The sequence below is a fragment of the Acinonyx jubatus genome, chromosome B3, assembly GCF_027475565.1.
Source record: "Acinonyx jubatus isolate Ajub_Pintada_27869175 chromosome B3, VMU_Ajub_asm_v1.0, whole genome shotgun sequence".
NCBI classification, from domain to species: Eukaryota; Metazoa; Chordata; class Mammalia; order Carnivora; family Felidae; genus Acinonyx; species Acinonyx jubatus.
In genome coordinates, this window is record NC_069386.1 from 43,640,149 (window position 1) to 43,658,869 (window position 18,721).

At 43.0% G+C, this 18,721-nt stretch overlaps 1 protein-coding gene across 3 annotated transcripts in view; it reads left to right on the top strand.

Annotated features, from left to right (window-relative positions):
* ANXA2 (annexin A2) overlaps nucleotides 1-15,760 on the top strand; it is a 43,188-nt gene extending 27,428 nt beyond the window's left edge. For all 3 annotated transcript variants that reach the window (XM_027067389.2, XM_027067390.2, XM_015070909.3), the window contains exons 4-13: nucleotides 614-708; nucleotides 3,672-3,785; nucleotides 6,824-6,914; nucleotides 7,870-7,949; nucleotides 9,780-9,839; nucleotides 11,496-11,589; nucleotides 12,166-12,261; nucleotides 12,720-12,778; nucleotides 13,863-13,985; nucleotides 15,401-15,760. In XM_027067389.2, the coding sequence (XP_026923190.1) occupies nucleotides 614-708; nucleotides 3,672-3,785; nucleotides 6,824-6,914; nucleotides 7,870-7,949; nucleotides 9,780-9,839; nucleotides 11,496-11,589; nucleotides 12,166-12,261; nucleotides 12,720-12,778; nucleotides 13,863-13,985; nucleotides 15,401-15,460 (872 nt within the window). In that variant the 3' untranslated portion in view covers nucleotides 15,461-15,760. The remainder of the gene's footprint in view (nucleotides 1-613; nucleotides 709-3,671; nucleotides 3,786-6,823; nucleotides 6,915-7,869; nucleotides 7,950-9,779; nucleotides 9,840-11,495; nucleotides 11,590-12,165; nucleotides 12,262-12,719; nucleotides 12,779-13,862; nucleotides 13,986-15,400) is intronic.
* Nucleotides 15,761-18,721: the final 2,961 nt, after the last annotated feature.

Consider the following 18,721-nt stretch of genomic DNA (forward strand, 5'->3'; position numbering starts at 1 on the left):
AAAAGCAGTGGAACATTTACTTTCCTTAAAAAACAATTTAGTCTTCAAAAGTATGATTGCATTAATCAATTATGCTATTAAAATACAACTGCCATATTAAATCTGACTCATTTGTCATGACAGTTTCTATAATTATAGAAATTATACCTAGCTGCTTATATAGCTGTAATCCTGCAATAAATATAAATAATTGTCTCAATTAATTCAGCTCACAGTTACTGTCTATTAAATCCCCAGTTAAATGGCAATTTGGGGACCTTCATTTAAAATCCTCCTAAATCTTTGTTGTTCCATTTGACTGCCAAAGCCCCACAAACACACCTCCCACGGTTGACTCCAGAAACCAATTTATGAATAAAGTAGTTTATTTTTAAATGCAGATATATTCAAAAGGTCCATTTAGACTTGAGGTTTGAGGCTGTCAGGATAAAAATTTGGTAAACACATTGGGTGCAGGATACTGACAAAAAGAACAAACCTTGATGCCTTGGCATTAGAGTTTGGAAAACAGTATTTGGAAAACAGTTTGAAAAAACTGCTTGAAACCTTCAATATAAGCCCAGAAGACTAGAGCACATGGGTTATTAACTACTCACAACTTGTATCTCCGTAGGTGTGGATGAGGTCACCATCGTCAACATTTTGACCAACCGCAGCAATGAACAGAGACAGGATATTGCCTTCGCCTACCAGAGAAGGACCAAAAAGGTACAAGCAATTTCAGCGATGGAGGGCATTCCTTGTTCCATTTCATTTCCTCAGCCATTGCTTTTTCTTTTAATGGATTCTGGCTCATCCCAGCAAGAGCCAGGTTTTCCTTGGATATCCGAGGTTTTCCTCTTACATCCTTGTAAGAGTCATCACTCACACACTTCATGGCCCCCTGGAGTGCTTGGAGCTCAACCATAAAGACTGTATGCCCTCCTCCAACCAGAGAGTATGGAGGGAGCACTGCTGGGAACAGAAAGTTAGGAGGGACTAGGGATTATCAACAACATGTCTCATTTCTAGAATGTTTGCTTTGTGCCAGGCATGTAGTTCTTTATATGTAGCAACTCATTTCATCTTTATGACTTCTGCTAGCTCTTGATAAGATGTTTCTAATTTAATCCGAGGACCCTAGACTTCACTTAGGATTGATCCTGGTAGGTTCTCCTCATTCTTAAAAAATATATATATACTTGAATTCTTGGGCTTAGTTAGTAGTTCATTTGGTCTACTAGGCTATCTTCAATATGCCATGTTCCCACTATTTAAAGAGCCTTTGTGAGCTTTTTCCTTGCTTGTGCTCTAGTGGTTAAGGAACAACCCAGCATTTGTTCATCCTTTATTTTGTTGCAGTGTTAGGAAATTTTATTTTTAAGGACGGGATGTTTTATTTTTAACTTCTTGCTATTAAAAGCTTTTGATTTATTCTTGGACAGTGCAGTAAGCGTGGCTTCCTGCAGCTCCTGTTTGACTTAACGGCTTTCACTCGTAGCCACAGTGGAGGTGAGCTGGAAGGCTTCTGGAAAAGACATTTCTTTTCTTGGGGTTGACATGACCACCAGGGTTCTGAGAGTTGCAGGTCAAGGCCTTCTATAGCTCCAACCCCCACCTACTCAAACAATTGGAAGAATCTGGCTTCTGTTATCTCATGTGCATTAAAATGCCTTTTTCCAACTAGACTTGCACAGTCTTTTGTAGTGAGCCATGAGGGGAGTGCTTGATTTCTCCAATTTTTTAAAAGGATCTGGGAGCTGGTAGGACTGAGTTCCAGGTGGAGCAGAAGTCTCACCTGTTTGGACACCATGCCTGTAATTGCTTCCTCATCTGTCACTTACAGAGTGGGGTGTTAGAACACACTTGGATGTGTACACATAAGTGTATATGGAAACAGGGATGCCTGGGTCTTGATTTCAAGTAGATAGATGAACAAAGCCCTCACATACTATGTTGGAAGGAACATGTTACCAGAATTACGGTAGGGCTCATTGATCACACAGGCTTTGTGTGTGGTGGGGACAGTTCACTCTCCTACTGATTCGTGATGTCTCTTAGTCTTGGGCTAAGGAAAATTGTCATTGTGTGCAGAAAGATACATAAATTACTTGAGATAATTTCCGAAGGAGATTTTGGAAGTAGAACCTTAGTGTTTTGAATGAGTTGTCTGCATAGTCAAGGAGAAAGCCCTGTATTGTAGAGTATGTTAGTGATATGAGCTGAGGCTGCCTAGGTCATGAGCTTTGAAGACCATGGGCAGAGCTAATAGAAGTGGAGAGGAGCTGGGGGAGAATCTCGGTCTTCTGTTTTGTTTTTTCATGTTCAAGCAGATGCCAGATTTCTCCATATAAGGAATGGTAATGTTTTTTTTTATCAAACTTTTCTGGGGTATCTGTTACATACAAAGCTCTGTGCTAGACCTTGTGAGAAGCAGGAAGTTGAATGCCAATAGGAGTTTATAATAGAAGTGGAAGAAGTCAGTAGCTACCCAAATGCTATTTGAGTTTGAACAGACAATGGGTCGAGGAGTGTCAAGGGTAGGCTAAGTTTGGAATTCCCTAACCTCAAATTTCCAAATTGGAAAATTGGTGTTATAATTGGCAGGTGTTGCTTTTCAAGTCCCTTTCCAGGTGCTGTGTGTTACTAGAACACCAGGAATCAGAAGAGAGTAGGTTTGGAAGGGGTGGGCCAGGTGATTGCTGAGATCCATCTCAGCTCTCACCACCTATGAATGGTTTGCAAAGATTCTGCCAGAAGCAGACTGTACATCATCTCCTGGCACCATTATAGATGCTGTGAGGTGCTGCTGGCAAGCAGGGGAGAAAGAAAGAAGGGAGAGAACAGGGAAAAAGTGAAAAGAAAGGAAAATAATTACAGTGGGAGAGTTCAGGCATCACTCAATGCTCATGATGTGTAGGAAGTTTAATCGTCAAGGAAGCAGCTATAAAAGACACATTGAATTGGTGTATTTGTCTGCATACATTGGTGCTGACTCAGACCTCTGACTTAAAATCTACATTAATTATGACAGTGAAAACCTTAAGATATAATACAGAGCGGGAAAGTCAAGGGGGTGAGAAAGAGGGACTTCAGTCTCCCATCGCCTCTGTCAACTCGGCCCCAGTTTGGTATGGACAAATAGATGTTTTCTCAGTCCTGGATGAAGTGTTTTGCATAGGAAAACTTCATGATCCAACTTCCACCCATGGTGGGGCCTCTGGTTCCTCTGGAGACTTTTAGCAGCCACCTCTAGTGCAGCTGCATAAACATCTTTTACAGGGGCTCCCTAGTCTAACCACCTCCTTCTTAGCAGAGGTCTTGAGCTTGGAAAGTGCCCTGTATTCTATGAGTGGTTATCACTTGTGAGGGTGTTATAAAGTGTCCTCACACCCCTAGCTTTCTGAGAAATTGCATACTGCCCTGGTTTCCTTTTAATGACTGGGAGAAGATGGCTCAGCTTGGATGTGAAGGGATTTTGTCAGAGCAGTCTGATCTTTTTGTTTCTGACATCTGGGTCCACTGAGGGGAATGCAGTTGAGGGACAGTTTGGTCTGAGATCCCAGAGTGGCTAAGGAATCACAACCTGCCTTACAAACACATCCCACTTACTTTTGTTTCATTCACCAGTTTTAAAGGGAACATTGGTTACCAACCTGTTTTTTTCCATGTTCTTGCCCGTTTTTCTGAAGGAACTTACATCAGCACTGAAGTCAGCCTTGTCCGGCCACCTGGAGACCGTGATTTTGGGCCTCTTGAAAACACCTGCTCAGTATGATGCTTCTGAGCTGAAAGCCTCCATGAAGGTAAACATGTGTGAGATGTAATCTCTGTCAAATCTGCCATTAATATTTGTAAATTACAGCTTTCTAAGTATAATTAGGTGATTTTTAGTTTTGTTGAATTCTCATTTGGAACCATTTTTTTTTAATGAACTGGAGCTATAAGTCTCAGGATTTGTACCAAAAATATTTCAATTACTTTTTTTAAGACTGTAAAGAAATTTCATGATGCTGAGAAGTCAGTTACCAGCTGCTACTGCTCGGCACCTGGGCAATTGGAATTACCATTTGGAAAAAGTACTTCCTTGATTGCACTTCCTTCTTAAAAAAAGATTTGTTGTGATATTGAGGCAAAAGTAAAACTCATAGCTTTTGTTAAGTGAAGCTTGCAAATTCTGCCTATGCGGTCTTGAGTGTTTCTTCTTCTGACCTTCTGCTGTGAGTCCCACTGTTTGATTCAAAGTCAGGAAAAAATCAGAACATCATAGTGTATATAAAGGGTGGTTTCAGATTGTGAATGGTACCTGTGTTTTGTTCAAAGTATTGTAGCACAGATTATCTCTTGTTTGCTTTTTGCTTTTGCAAAGTTAATTTAGAATTTTCAGTTACATTAGATAGTAAAAATTCCAGGTTAGAAACTCTCTGAATTTTGTGCATACCTAAAACATCCAGTATTATATAAATGTGATAGATGCATAAACATAAAGGCATTTTACAGCAAAATATAACCCCTTTTATATGTAGTGTGTGCCTGTAACGCTTTGAATAATCTGATACTGCCCTCTGCTGATAAAACTGGGTAAAGCCTCCAGAGTACAGGGGAATACTATAGCTCTCATTTTTTATTCTAAGTCCGAGTGCGTTTTCTATGCTGCCTGTTCCTGAATTATGAAGGACCAAGCTGTAAGCCTGTCACCAGAGCTGATGTCACGGTTCATGTCATCTCTCTCCCCAGAGAACACCTCGAGAGTGAGGCGGCTTCTCACACCGGGCACTTCCATTGCCCAGGACTTGATAGCTCAGGGCTGCTGAAAGATTTGTTAGGAAATCTCTTTCTTCCTTCAGTTCTCCAGCCTAGTCCAACCTGTACTCAGTTTATTTGAGCTGACTTGCTCTGAGTTTCCTAAGTAGGCTATATTGCAGAGAAGGTAGAATCACAAATGATAAAATGTCAACAACATTTAATGACCCTGCTTGATAAAAAGAGCACTCCTGAAAACCAAATCGTGGGTTTATTGGAGTCATGGAAGTCAGCCTGTCCTAGGTTTCTTCTGACCATCATCACTTCAGATCAGTTTATCTTATTTTCGTCAAAAATCTATTTAGTTGTAATTCATACAATCTTACTAGTATCGATGACTAGGTATTAGTGACTTGAAATAGACCTGTTCGAGCTGTCAGTCACCATTGTAATCTCTGTAATTGGGCCCAATGAAAGGTGCTTTGACGACTAAATCTTTGACCTGGTGCCAGCTCTTCCATTAGCTATTACAGTTGAGTACCCTTCTGAAATCCATAAAGCTCGAAGTGACATTAACTGAACTATGCTTAAAAAAATCTGTTTTGACTTCTGGCAATACCAGTGGCAATATTAGCCATATGTTACGGTAGAAGTTGCCCTTGTGATAGGAATTGTAGACAATCTGTGGAAAGCTTGGGCCAAGTTTTGGAAATTGCCAAGGTCACCTTTGAATAGAGATAAAAACACTATTAGAATTCTCAGATATTAACACTGGCGTATCAGCGATGGAAGAAAACATCTTATGCTGATATACCTGTTTTATATTTCAACAGTGTCAGGATATGGCATTTCTTCCAATACATGAATTATTTCTAGTCTATATTTTTATCATCTCGAGATTGAAAGCCTACCCCCTAAAATATTTGAAGACACTCAGTAGTCATTCTATAACATTTGTGTAGAATGTTGTGTAGACCTTTTGCTAAGATGGAAAGAAAGTTTGGCTTTGCTAGAACCTCTACACGTCATGATTAAAAACTCAGAAGAAGAGGCATTTGCTCGTAGATTAGATTATGAATAAAATTCAAAATTAACCATTAACCTGAGGTTTAGCTTATATTATATGAACCACTTTTCAGGGGCATATAAGCTGTAATAAGTTTAATTAATAGCTGACACACTTTTCATGTGGATAAGGAAGTTTCGTATTGTATTAACACCTTATAATTGATTTACATTTTAAACAGTTGTAATTCTACTTAGTTCAAAGTGATATTTCCATATTCGGAAAGACAAGTATTAGAGAATCCTGATTATTAAATCTTGACTTTGATCATGAAGCCAGCTTTGAAATACATGTTTCATTGAGTCCTTTCAAGCTATCTGGCACGTTCAAAAGTGTATATATTAAATTTGAATACATCACCCATCAAATTCTTATTCCTTAATAAAGTGTTGGTGTCTAGGTTTATTTGGCACTTCATTATTTCCTTTTGCTTCCCTAAAATGCCTGAAGAGTGCATAGTAATCAAGCGAAAGTGGAAGTACAAGAATGAAATTTTTAACATTAACCCAATTTTACATTTCAAAGAAGTGAAGCTAAAAATTTTATCTTATCTGTACCTTTCCCTGGTAAAAGACTTACTCCCTTCCAGTGGTGCTGGCTGCAGAGGACAACAAACTCTCTCTCTTCCTTTATTTTAAATTACTGAGCAGAATTGTTTAATAAAGAAAAATTTCCCATCTATTAAAATAATTTGAAAAATAAAGAAAAATAGGAAGAAGAAAAAGTTACTCATTTTGTAAACCCATCACCAAAAGGCAACCCCTTTTAACATTTTGGTGTATTCCATTACTGTCTCTTCCCATTTGATATACATACATATATATGTATTTTTAACATTCGCACATAGAAAATAGACATAGAAAATAACATTATGTTGTGCTGAGGAATATAGTACAGATCCCCTAGGTAGGAATGTAGAAAGGAGCGTGCTAACTGACCCAATCCATGTTTGCGATTTACCTGATTGAGATCGGAGAAGTAGGCTAATGGCCTGGAGAACTTCCCCTGCTGATGTCTGTGCTGCCTGGTTCACAGGGGCTGGGGACTGATGAGGACTCCCTCATTGAGATCATCTGCTCAAGGACCAACCAAGAGCTTCAGGAAATTAACAGAGTCTACAAGGAAAGTGAGTAGCTCCCGCTCTGTGATGCAGCTTGTCAGCCCAATTTCTGTAACCCCGTCATGGCTACCTGGGCTAGTGCTGGGGATAGGATGCCCAGATTACGTATGCAGAAATGCCATCTGGACCGTCCAGGGGTTTGTCCTTGTCCAGGTCCCTCTTTTCTACCTTCTTGTGGACTGGGTTTTGGTTATTACATTCTGCTAGAACTTCTATAAAAGGATAGGCAGGAGGGAAAGGCGAGAAAACAATTTTTTTTCCTTAAGGGTCTGGTGAGGGAAGTAGAAAGCAGTGTACGTGGACTTAATGTATTGGGTGCTTTCCAGTCTCTGCTTAAGAAGTTCCCAACTCTGGATTGTGGATAATTATTGCAAGAGGCATGTGGATCTGTGTGCACCAAGCACTACAGGAGGCTGTGGCTAGAATAAATGATGCAGCTTACATGTGTATCTGTTACTAGGTTTTCAATGTAGAAGCTATTTGAATAATAAAATACAGATTCATTTAAGAGTAATATTTAATTCCTACAAGTTTTTGCCATTGTGCAGTTTCTCATTCAGTGGATAACAAAGCACAGGTGTGTGTGTGTGTGTGTGTGTGTGTGTGTGTGTGTGTGTGTGTAGCCCTCCAGTTTTTTTCCTTTTCAAAGTGATTATTCCTAGTCAAGGAGTTTGGGAACCAGTATTTTAGCTACAAAAGAGGTCACTGATCAAAGGTGAGCTTGAGAATGCTTGATTGGATCCAGCCCTGCCTATCTCCTGTCACTGATAATAACATTTAGCTCTGATTTTATGAGTCTAAAAATCATCTTAGACCATCTGCCCTCATTTGGGTGGATACATCCATGCTGCCACAACTGTTTCTGCTTCTCAGAGGCTTAATGGGGTAGGGGGCAGTTGGGGTGGGTGGCTGGCTGGCTGCACAGGCAGGAAGCATAAAACCAGACGTGTTGTTTTCAAAGTGTACAAGACTGATCTGGAGAAAGACATCATTTCTGACACATCCGGTGACTTCCGCAAGCTGATGGTTGCCCTTGCAAAGGTTGGTTTCCGGTTTCTTTCTTTGTCCTTGTTTCCTCCCAAGGCAAGTCACATACCGCATTTTATACCTGGGAGCGAATTAAGTCAATCCTCTGTGCCTGCATCAGAAATGCCAGCTTAATTTCTGACAGTGGGTTTGCACTGTCACTGCAGAGATGTCATTTTTGTATAATAGGATTTCTTATCCTGAGAAACTGCATGGTCAAGTGGACTTTGGGGCCAGAGGAGGAATAGGCAGCTCTCAAGTCCTGGCCTGGATTATGTGGCAGCCCTTGCCACATGACTTGGGGAAGGTCACTTTGCCTCTATCTATAGCCACATAGGACTCGATGGGAAGTGACCCTCTTGTTTTTTCTTTCGTTCTCTCTGTTCTCACGTCTTACGAGAGGATTTGCCCAGGTAGTCCTTTGTCTGGAGAGGGGGTCTTTGTTTGTTAATGTTAACGCAGAAATGTGGATCAAAGGCATTTCCCTCTGAGTCCTGACCAGTGTGCAATTTAAAGCCTCTGTGCCGGGGGAGGGAAGAGAAATGATTTTCTCCAGGAACCTTAATGACAGATGATTGTTTGGCATGCTGCATCCTGCCCACTCACATCTCCATTACTGTAACAACTCCATACAGCCCTCCCTGGCGACTCCTCGCCCTGTGTACCACCAACCACCCATCTGTTGAAGGCTGCCTTCACTATTTCACTCCCTTGATCACATGCATTTCTGCTACATCAAATCCAGATTCTCCGCTGCCTTTAAAAGTTCCCTATATCCAGGGGCGCCTGGGTGGCTCAGTCGGTTAAGTGTTAGACCTCAGCTCAGGTCGTGATCTCATGGTTTGTGAGTTTGAGCCCCGCATCGGGTTCCCTGCTGTGAGCACAGAGCCTGCTTCCAATCCTGTCTCCACTGTCTCTCTGCCCCATCCCTGCTTGCACTCACTCTCTTTCAAATATAAACATTAAAAACAGTAAATAAAAAGGTCCCTATATCCTGCCCTTCCCTAATTTAATCCTCCTAGGATTCCCCCCTGCCTCCCTTCCCCTGTAGCTGCGTGGCACCTCACTGACCTGTGGCCATGCTCAGCCTCTTCCTGTGCTGTTCCTCCCACGGGGAGTGCCTTTCTCCCCATCCCCTTTACTAGCCTCATTTGACACATCCTTCAGTGTTCACCTCAGCCCTACCCCATTGTCCACAGACTTTGCTGACTATGCTGTCAGATTTCTCCCTTCTTTTGCATTTCATGTCTTCTTAAGCCATGGATTACTGTGTTGTTTTATCTTTGTTCCATGCTATTTTTCCATCAGGATTGTAAGCTCACTGAGGGAGGGAACTAAATATCGGTAGCTTTTTTTTTTTTTTTTTTTTTTTTTTTTTTTTTGAGGTAGAGGGAATTCTGTAAAGTGCCTATCCCAGGAGGGGAGGGGGGGGTTGATGATGGTGAGGCCCACCCCTCCCCCCACTTCACTACCTCAGTTGTACCAATCCTTAGTCTTGTCTAGACTTCAAAATGAAGAAAAAAATTTTTTTAATATTTGTTTGTCTATTTTTGAGAAAGAGCACAAGCGGGTGAGGGGCAGAGAGAGAGAGAGGGAGACACAGAATCCAAAGCACGCTCCAGGCTCTGAGCTGTCAGCACAGATCCTGATGTGGGTCTTGAACCCACGAACTGTGAGATCATGACCTGAGCCACCCAGGCATCCCAAGTGAAGAAAAACTTTAAGTGTGTGTTTGCTCAGTGGATTAAATAACGGCTTACAGGAGTTGGGGAGAAGATACCATTTTCAACTTTAAAATATACAAAGAAACCTATTTGATGTTCTTAATTTTGTTTTCTTCCGTAGGGTAGAAGAGCAGAGGATGGCTCCGTCATTGATTATGAACTGATTGACCAGGATGCTCGGGTAAGCGAGCTTCTTGGTTTGAGTTTCTGTTTTCCAGAAAATCTCTAGATAGTCTATTTAGTAATTATCGATCCTGTGTAACACTTTACCTTCAAACCTAGTGGTAGCCCTAAGTTACATCTCTCAGTTTCTTTGGGACAGGAATTGGGGAGGGGCTCAGCTGGGTGGTTCTGGCTCAGGACTTCTCATGAGGGTGGGGCCAAAATGTGGGCCACGGCTGCATCATCTGAGGGCCTGACAGCATCAGGAGGATCTCCTTTCAAGGTCACCCATCTATAGGACTGTTGAAAGGAGGCCTTGCTATTTCTCCACATGGGCCTCTCTAAGGGCTTGCTCGAGTATCCTCACAACCTGGCAGCTGGTTTTCCCCAGAGTGAGTGATCCAAGAGAGAAAGCAAGGAGGAAGCCAAATGCTTATTATCACCTAATGTCAGGAGTCACACAGTGTCACTTCTGTCATACCCTTCGTTAGAAGTGGGTCACTATGTGTAGCCTATAGTTAGTGCAAAGGGAAGTAGGCACCGCACCACTTTTGGAAGGGAGGAAAGTCAAATTTGTGGGCTTCATTTTCACTCTCTGGGAACAGTAGTTATCAAAGATATTCCCTCTTGATGCTGGTATGAATTATAGGATCAATACCTGAGTCACATATGCTTGTTTAGGCTTTGCTTGTATGAAAGTACCAGATTCTGCAGAGTGTGCTAAGGCTGTGTGCACTGGTGTGCACTTGCTACATAAACAACATAGCAGAGTGGAAGAAAATGGTGGAGGCACAGCCAGGGATAGGAAGGCTTATTGTCCTTTGTGGTGAGGGAGAAGGGGAGGGTGGCAGAGACCCTTCGTGTCTGGTTGAATAGCACTTTCGATGGTTCCAGTCGCGAATCACCGAGAACTGTTTGTTAAGCTGGTACAGATCACTGTGAGCTGCATGCCTTTTCCAGAGGGTCAACAGCTAATCTCAAAGCATTTTATAAGAGCTGCAGAGAAAATTAATTCATTTTAGTTTTAAAATTCAGTGTGTTTCTCACAGCACTTTTAGCAGGAAGTAGAGAAGGTTTTTACATGAAGTGACAGAAGTTAGGCTTTACAACCCCCAGATGGTGGGTGGTCACTTAATGAGTATCTTAACCTTGAATGAATCTTTCTTCTTCCCTCCTTGCCATTCTTAGCATGATTTGTAGCCCCTAAATTTTCCAGAAACTAAAAATGAGACTTTCTGAGTCTCTAAGAAGCATGGGTATAGGTACCTGATCTGTAACTGTCTTCAGCAGACAACCATTAGCTTATTTGCCATCCAAAGTACCAAAGGAATGAGGGCTGGATGTACTAATGAACATTTGCTTGTCCTTCTGTGTAGGAATAGAAGCTCTTGGTTCTCCCTTTGGCATTCAAGGACATCGATGTGTACGGCACTCACCTCACAAATAATCTAGTCTCATACTTTGTGCCTAGTGAAGACTTGATTAAGACTTTTGACCCTTTAAAAAGAAAAACTTTTGACTTAAATACTACATTGCTGCCTGTGTCTTCAGTGCAACTGTCTTTTCTCATTTGGCATTTTCAGTGTATAGGTTTTTGGGGGTTTTTTTGCATGACAGTTTTTATGACCTTACTCTGGACCACATAGTCAACTTTCCTGGTTGGTTGTGCTTGTAGGACCTCTATGATGCTGGAGTGAAGAGGAAAGGAACAGACGTGCCCAAGTGGATCAGCATCATGACCGAGCGGAGTGTGTGTCACCTCCAGAAAGGTGGGTGCTGTGCTGAGGAGGTCCTAGAGCCTTGGGATGGTCCTCTCAGCCAGGCCTGCTGGTTATGTGTGTTGGGGTGTGGGTCTGCCAGAACAAAGTTCACTCTCTACTTTGTAGCCCATAATCTCACTCATTTTTCCATCACCAAGTCCATTGGCCCTTCCCTTCCATTTTGGATCCTTCTTTCTCCTATTTGCATGTTTGGTGCTGTATCTTGCTGCCCCTTCTTGTCTAGGATCATTTTATCATGCTGTATTTGTTGAAGTAAACGGACTTTCCTGGGCACTATGTACTGTTACTCGTTGCTTCCAAATAGAAGGCTCCACTCAGAGCTGAAGATGGTCAAAAAATGTGGTCTGGCCGTGCCATTCAGGACAGTGCCATTCAGTACAGCTGTCCCAGGTCAACCGGTGCAGGGTCAGCTCTGATCCATCATGGCAACCCCTAACCCTCTAAGATGCTGTGATCATCCTCATGTGTTTGTTTATTTTTATCATGGTGCGTAACCATGTGAGTGACCATTGACAGCTTTGATCAGCCTCTCTGTTCTAGTAATTATTTTTTGTTTTTCCTTAGTGTTTGACAGGTACAAGAGCTACAGCCCTTATGACATGCTGGAGAGCATCAAGAAGGAGGTCAAAGGAGACCTGGAAAATGCTTTCCTGAACCTGGGTGAGCATGTGGCTCTCCCCTCCCATCCATAGTGGACATCAGCTTTCAGTAAACTGCCATAGCAGAAGTAACAAGTGGCCATCCTGTTAATTCAAGTGTGTTTGGGAGGTGTGGCTCCTTTAGACGACTTGGGTAGTTGTATAATCTTCACTGAATAAATTTAACGTATAAAACTGAGGGACGCTTACGTTGGTAGAGCGAGGAGTTGCCCAGGAAGAATAAAATAACAACAAAAGGGGCCCTGTTGGGGAAACTCACATATCCTGTAGCCCTCAAGATCCCCTGGTTTAAAATCACCATGGAGCCGAGTTTCAGAGGAGCCCAGGTTTTCCCTTAGTGTTTCCCATTTTGCAGCCTGTTCCTGTTACATTAGGTCATCTTATTTGCGGCCCGGGGTCAGGGCCTCACTCCTCCCCGGTGAGGAGAGGAGTAGCTGACCCCTGTTCTTCACTCCACAGTCCAGTGCATTCAGAACAAGCCCCTGTATTTTGCTGACCGACTGTACGACTCCATGAAGGTAAGGGCAGCCAGCTGAGGGGTCCATGTTTCCACAATGGGCTTTTCTTCTTTTGTGCCCCGAACTATAAGTCTCCTTGACTAGTGGCTGGTGAAAGGGAACTGCTGTCTGGGTGCAGGAATGTACTAGTCAGCTGTGGTTGTATCGGACAGGTGAGAAAACCACAAGTCAGTCTTCTCTGTCTCTCTCTCCTACCTTCTTGAACGTGTGTGTGTGCGCAGGTAGAAAATAAAGTACCAGATGCTAATCGTGTCTGACTCCTGCTCAGACTTCTCAGTGATGGTCTTCCATTACCCCAGAGCAAAGACGGGCAAGGAAGGGAGAGATTATTAAGCAACCCACTGTGCAGGAGACATTGTGCTACTTACTTCATCTTAAATCATTACCAAAAAGCCCATTTGGCCTGTGACATATTGTTTACAGATCAGGAGACTGAAGCTCAGAAAGCTTTAACTAGCCTGAAATAATGTAGCTAGATTTGAACTTAGGTCTGTCCGACTCTAAAGGCGGCCCCACGACTGTCTCTTCCCACAATCCCATCCCATTTTCTGCGCCTCAGATGTTCCTTGTGCTTTCCACCTTCCTGGCCCTCCCGCTCCTTCCTGCATCATCCCTTGCCCACACCACCTCTCCCATCTCTCCTAGGGTTTTGGTCAAATAGGACATGTTCCTCAGTGCCTCTGGTCTGAGACTCTCAAAGTAAATTCTGTGGTCTTTATTGTTTACACCATTCACAGTGGCACAGAGCCACAGTGAAAGTGTGGTGGCCTGTGTTCCCTAAGCCCCGAGAGCCAGGAGCTGTTTGTTACATATGTAAACTCTCACACTTACTAAACTGAACCATGCAGTAGTTAATGCTCCGTACACGTTTATTGAATGCACAAAGTGGGGGTTTGTGCTGATGTCATCCTGGAGTGTTTGAAATTCCAAGATGCTCATTTTTCTTAAAGGAGTAGTTTCATCATTACCTTTGCACTTTCTTAAAGGGCAGCCTCAAGAACCCAGGTGAGTTCCATGTGCAAGAAAACTTACTGGGTTAATGTTGTCAGTATATTGTAACCTGGAACATGTACTTGACTTTCAGGGCAAGGGGACTCGCGACAAAGTCCTGATTAGAATCATGGTCTCTCGCAGTGAAGTGGACATGTTGAAAATTAGGTCTGAATTCAAGAGGAAGTACGGCAAGTCCCTGTACTACTGCATCCAGGTAAGCCCCGTGGTGACGTGTTGGCCCTTCCTGGCCATCTAGAAGGCCCTGGAGCCCCAGGCTGGTGGCCTGTCAGAATAATGACAGAGTGGTGGTTTTCTAATTCACTGGGGAAGAGATGCTAGTCCTCAGGTATCAGCGGTTTATTTAGAAAGTGCCATTAACGATTTGTCCTAGAATCTTACAGAGACAGGCAAATATTTTACACTTCCCACATCTGCTGTTCTACAGTGATAATTGGTGTTCATGACAATGATCCTGCAAGACTTGCTGACATCCTCCTGAAGAGCCCGAGATCAATTAAATTTTGAATTTTATGCAGTTGACCCTTAAACAGCACAGGTTTGAACTGCACTGGTTGAAAATCAATAGATTTTTTTTCAATAAATACAGTGCAGTACTGTAAATGTATTTTCCTTCTGATTTTCTTAATATTTCCATTTCTAAAGCTTACTTTATTGTAAGAATACGGTATATCATACATATGACATACAAAATGTGTGTTAATGTTTATGTTGCAGGTATGGCTTCTGGTCAACAGTAGGCTATTATTAGTAGTTAAGTTTTGGGGGGAGTCAAAAGTTATATGCGGATTTTTGTCAGCACGGGGCAGGGGTGAGAGTTGGTGCCCCTAACTTTGGCCTTGTTAAAGGGTCAACTGTTTCCATTTTTTGAAAATCCTCTGTGATAGGCCTGGCAACATTTGGTTACACAGAACTTCCATCTCCCATCAATTCAGTCTCTCTATTTTGGAGGGACGGAGCATTTGCATGCAAGGAGTGGCTGCACACACATCAGCCCCCTGGCGTGTCCTTCAGACAGGCATTGCAGCCCCCCTTTCCAGAAGACCCTGCAAATTTCAAAGGCATGTCCGTGGTTACAAAGGATGAATTTTGAGGTGGGTTTGGTACACCCAGGTTTGTTAGGGCACGCGTTTAAAGTTTAGGGACCAATGAGCCCATTAGTAATCATTTCCTCACTTCACTAGCTTATTCCCACGTGACCTTAAGAATCCTGGAAACAGCACGGTGAGGCAGGAAAGTACCTCTCTTCTCTGGAAGCACGCAGGCCAGAGAGAAAAGTGGTGGTGCATACAGGACCTCACTGCAGTAAGAGCAGGCTGGGTTCTGTGGGTCTGGTTCCTTGCTGTGTTAATCCACTACTACCTCACATTCTTTCTGCCCTCGCAGTAATCATGTCACTTGACGCCCCCCCCCCCCCCCCAACTAGTTTCAGACCCCCTGAGGGTCTGCTGATGATGGTTTGGGTCTTTGTGCCTGGACAGGTCCCTCAGAGTCTTGTCTTTGTTGCTGCTCAGGGAGGCTCTCTATGCGTTGAGCCTGCTTGTATGTTGTTGCAGACCTTGGGTCTTTTTGCTGATACTGAATTTCTTTTTTCTCCTCGGCCATTTATAGCAAGACACGAAGGGCGACTACCAGAAAGCGCTGCTGTACCTGTGCGGTGGGGATGACTGAGCCCATGACAGCATGAGCGCCAGGAGCGGTGTTCCTTTGTTTTCAGCTAACAGTTCTAGAAAATAGCTTGTGACTAACAGCCCCCTTATGCTCATCCCTGCGAGGATGACGTTAGCATTGCCCCTTCCCCATCTTTATTTCAGTTGCCTAAGCATTGCCTGCCTCTCATGTCTAGTCTCTTTAGCCAAAGAAATGAACATTCCAAGGAGTTGGAAGTGAAGCCTATGATGTGAAACACTTTGCCTCTTGTGTACTGTGTCATAAACAGATGAATAAACTGAATTTTTACTTTATAAACAAGTACTCTGTGGACCTTGCTTTCAACTTAATTGTTTAGCAATCAAACACGTGTAAAAACAAATAAAATAAGAAATAAAAATCAGACATGCATCAGGGCTGTATCGCTCAGCTGGTAAAGCTGTCCGCTAGAGGAATAAAGCTCTGGGACTCAGCTGTTTGATATGGTGGCCAGTATCCAGATGTGGCGATTTACATTTAAACTTATGTAAATGAAACACAATTAAAAATTCACTTCCTCAGTCATACTATCCACATTTCAAATGCTCGGTATCCACATGTGGTTAGCAGCCCATGTATTGGACAGCACAGGCAGAGAACATTTCCATTATAAGGGAAAATTCTACTGGGCAGCTCTTCATGCCCAGGGGATAATAGTACCTACGGGAAAAAACTTCCATCTGCTCATCTTCCTGCAGGTAAATTACATGAAAACAAATGATCAGTGATGGCCTCAAACTGGGAAGACGAGTGGGGTGGCATTGTGGGCTCTATTTAGCAAATATTGTAAATATATCTAAAGCCATTCGGACATACAGAAATAAATAACGTTCTGTCTCAACCTCAAGGACTCACCTGTCAGTGAGTCAGGCTACAATATTCTTGGAAGGAGGTATAACAAAAGTGGACTGAGAGCACGGAGAAGAAAGTGATTGCTTTGGGGAGGATTGGGAAAGATGATCCAGAGGAGAAGGAAGCATTTGAGCTCTGCCTGAAAATCCAAGGTGAAGTTTTAACACAGGGAGAAAGCTCTCCACCAGATTCTTTTGGTTCTGCTAATGGCGAATAGGTGATTCGCACTAAAGGTACCATAGGCACAAAGACTTAGGGCAGAAAGAATTCTGTCTCCCCTACCTCCCGGCAGCCAGGGGTCATTCCTGGCACCACCTGGTTTCAGGTCTGCCCCCCTTTCATGGAAAGACTGCAGTAAACATGATGTGTGTCATTGTGTCTCATAATGTCAAGATGCTGTCCATGGGCTGCTAGTCCAGGACACTGTGGACAGCTTGCTCACCCACAACTTCCCCTAAGCTGGGAATAGGGCTGGAGGCAGAGGGACTTGATGGCTATCCCCAAACCCTTATGCTGTATTTATTCCTCCTCCTTAGAGGATTCTGTGTCACCTGCTAATTCCTGAACCTGGCCGACATAGGACACAGTAGTCTGCGGGGACCGCAGGTAATGGCAATAAACAGGTAAAATGGCTAGTCGGATGGAATGTGGGGAGTGGGGGTGCTGGAGAAATGAAGAAGGTCTGCCCCACTTTGAGCACTTCAAATTCCATTAAAATGACACTGTGTTGACCAAACAAAATATATCTGTGGCCTGAATGATTTGCCGTTTTGACCTTTGGCAAACTTGGGGTAGAAACTCAGGGTGGAGCATGGCTCTTGTGTGGCCCTTGATGTACTTGTAAGCCCACGACGCTATTTCTGAAAAAGGATGTGAGGCAAAAGTAGTGCCTTCTCAAATGTATCCATCTATGCATATTAGAATTGATGTTCAAATCCTAAAATCTACGTTTCTGTGTGCTTGGGGCAGAGTTCAAGGAACTGCGTAAGAAGCAGGATGTTTACATTTAACCCTAAATTATGGTATTGAACTCAAAATTGATAGGGCTGGGCAGAAGCTGTCAGGAGCAATGTTTCATATCAAGAAGTATCTGGGCTTTGTTTCTTTCCATCATAAAGTGTGTTTCAGGCTGCAAGGGGGCAAGTGGTGGGAGAAGGTAAGGCTGTGCAGCCGGATTGTGGGAAGGCTTCTGCCCCCACCGGGCCTAGGGCACCCTGGCCACTGGTCTGGCTGGTCGGATCCTCTAGCAGGTGTGAGGGAAAATTCAAAAGGCAGACTGGCACCGGAAAGGCTCTGGGAGAAGTGTTCCAAACACCGCCCGCTGTCTCTCCCCTGTATGGAGCAATGGTTGTCTATTATCATCCAAAACTGATAGGGCACTTGGACTTTGGTCTCATACTCTTCCGGATTCCAGTCTGTCCTCGGTCAAGCTGTCCAAAGCATTTCTTGAAATAAAGAACCATCTGGAGATTTGAATAGTCTCCCAAACAATTTTACTTTGCAAAGAGAAGGAAGAGAGCACCAGGCAGGCTTTAACATTTTGTCAGTTGATAATAAGAACTTTGATTTTATTCTTTGAGGAGTTAAAGGCAATGCATGTAGTATAGCCATGGAAACTTACTGAACTATGTGAACAAGAGGATGACCTTTTCCCCCTCTGACCTGTGTTGTGGAACTAAGCAAGGCTGTCACATCGTACAACTCCAGATGGCACCCTTCACGTTGTATACTATACGAATGGTATCTCCTTTTGAATTATGCAGTACACAACCTGAGTGGCCATACATGACAGCCCTATATGGTGACCCTAGGCATGTGTAAGATGGCCCATTAGGTCTTTTGTCACAGAGTTGGCTTCCAGATTAAAGACAAATTTTATTTGGAAACAACTGGCTAAACCTCTGAAGGCCTCGATTTTGCCATACAGATTTTTCCAAACGGATATTTGGATCCGTTTTATTGGGCTATACACGAATGGCTCTGCATATGAATCTTCCCAGCATGTGAAGTTCCTGTAGTGTAAATTATTAGTAAAGATGGCTAAAACAGGGAAAACCTGACTCACAGAGTGGCTACATTTAGCAAGAAAAATGATTTGAGGACAGAACTCCTTTAAATCAATTTTTAGTCTTTAAATGACTCCAATCTCCAGGCGTCTCCCCGTGTTTTGACAAACGGCTTTGGCTTCTTATCCACATCAGTTTATTTGACCTCCTTTTTCCATCAACTACCAAAATGAAAACTCTGCTTCGAGAGAGAGAGAGGGTGCAATTTTAAACATCCCTTAGCAATGAGGCAGAACATGCTATAGCCATCAAGTTCTAGCTGTTCATTCTATTTATTGAGAAAAGCCTGTAGCCTGATTTCTTTTATGCGAGTACATTTGAGCAA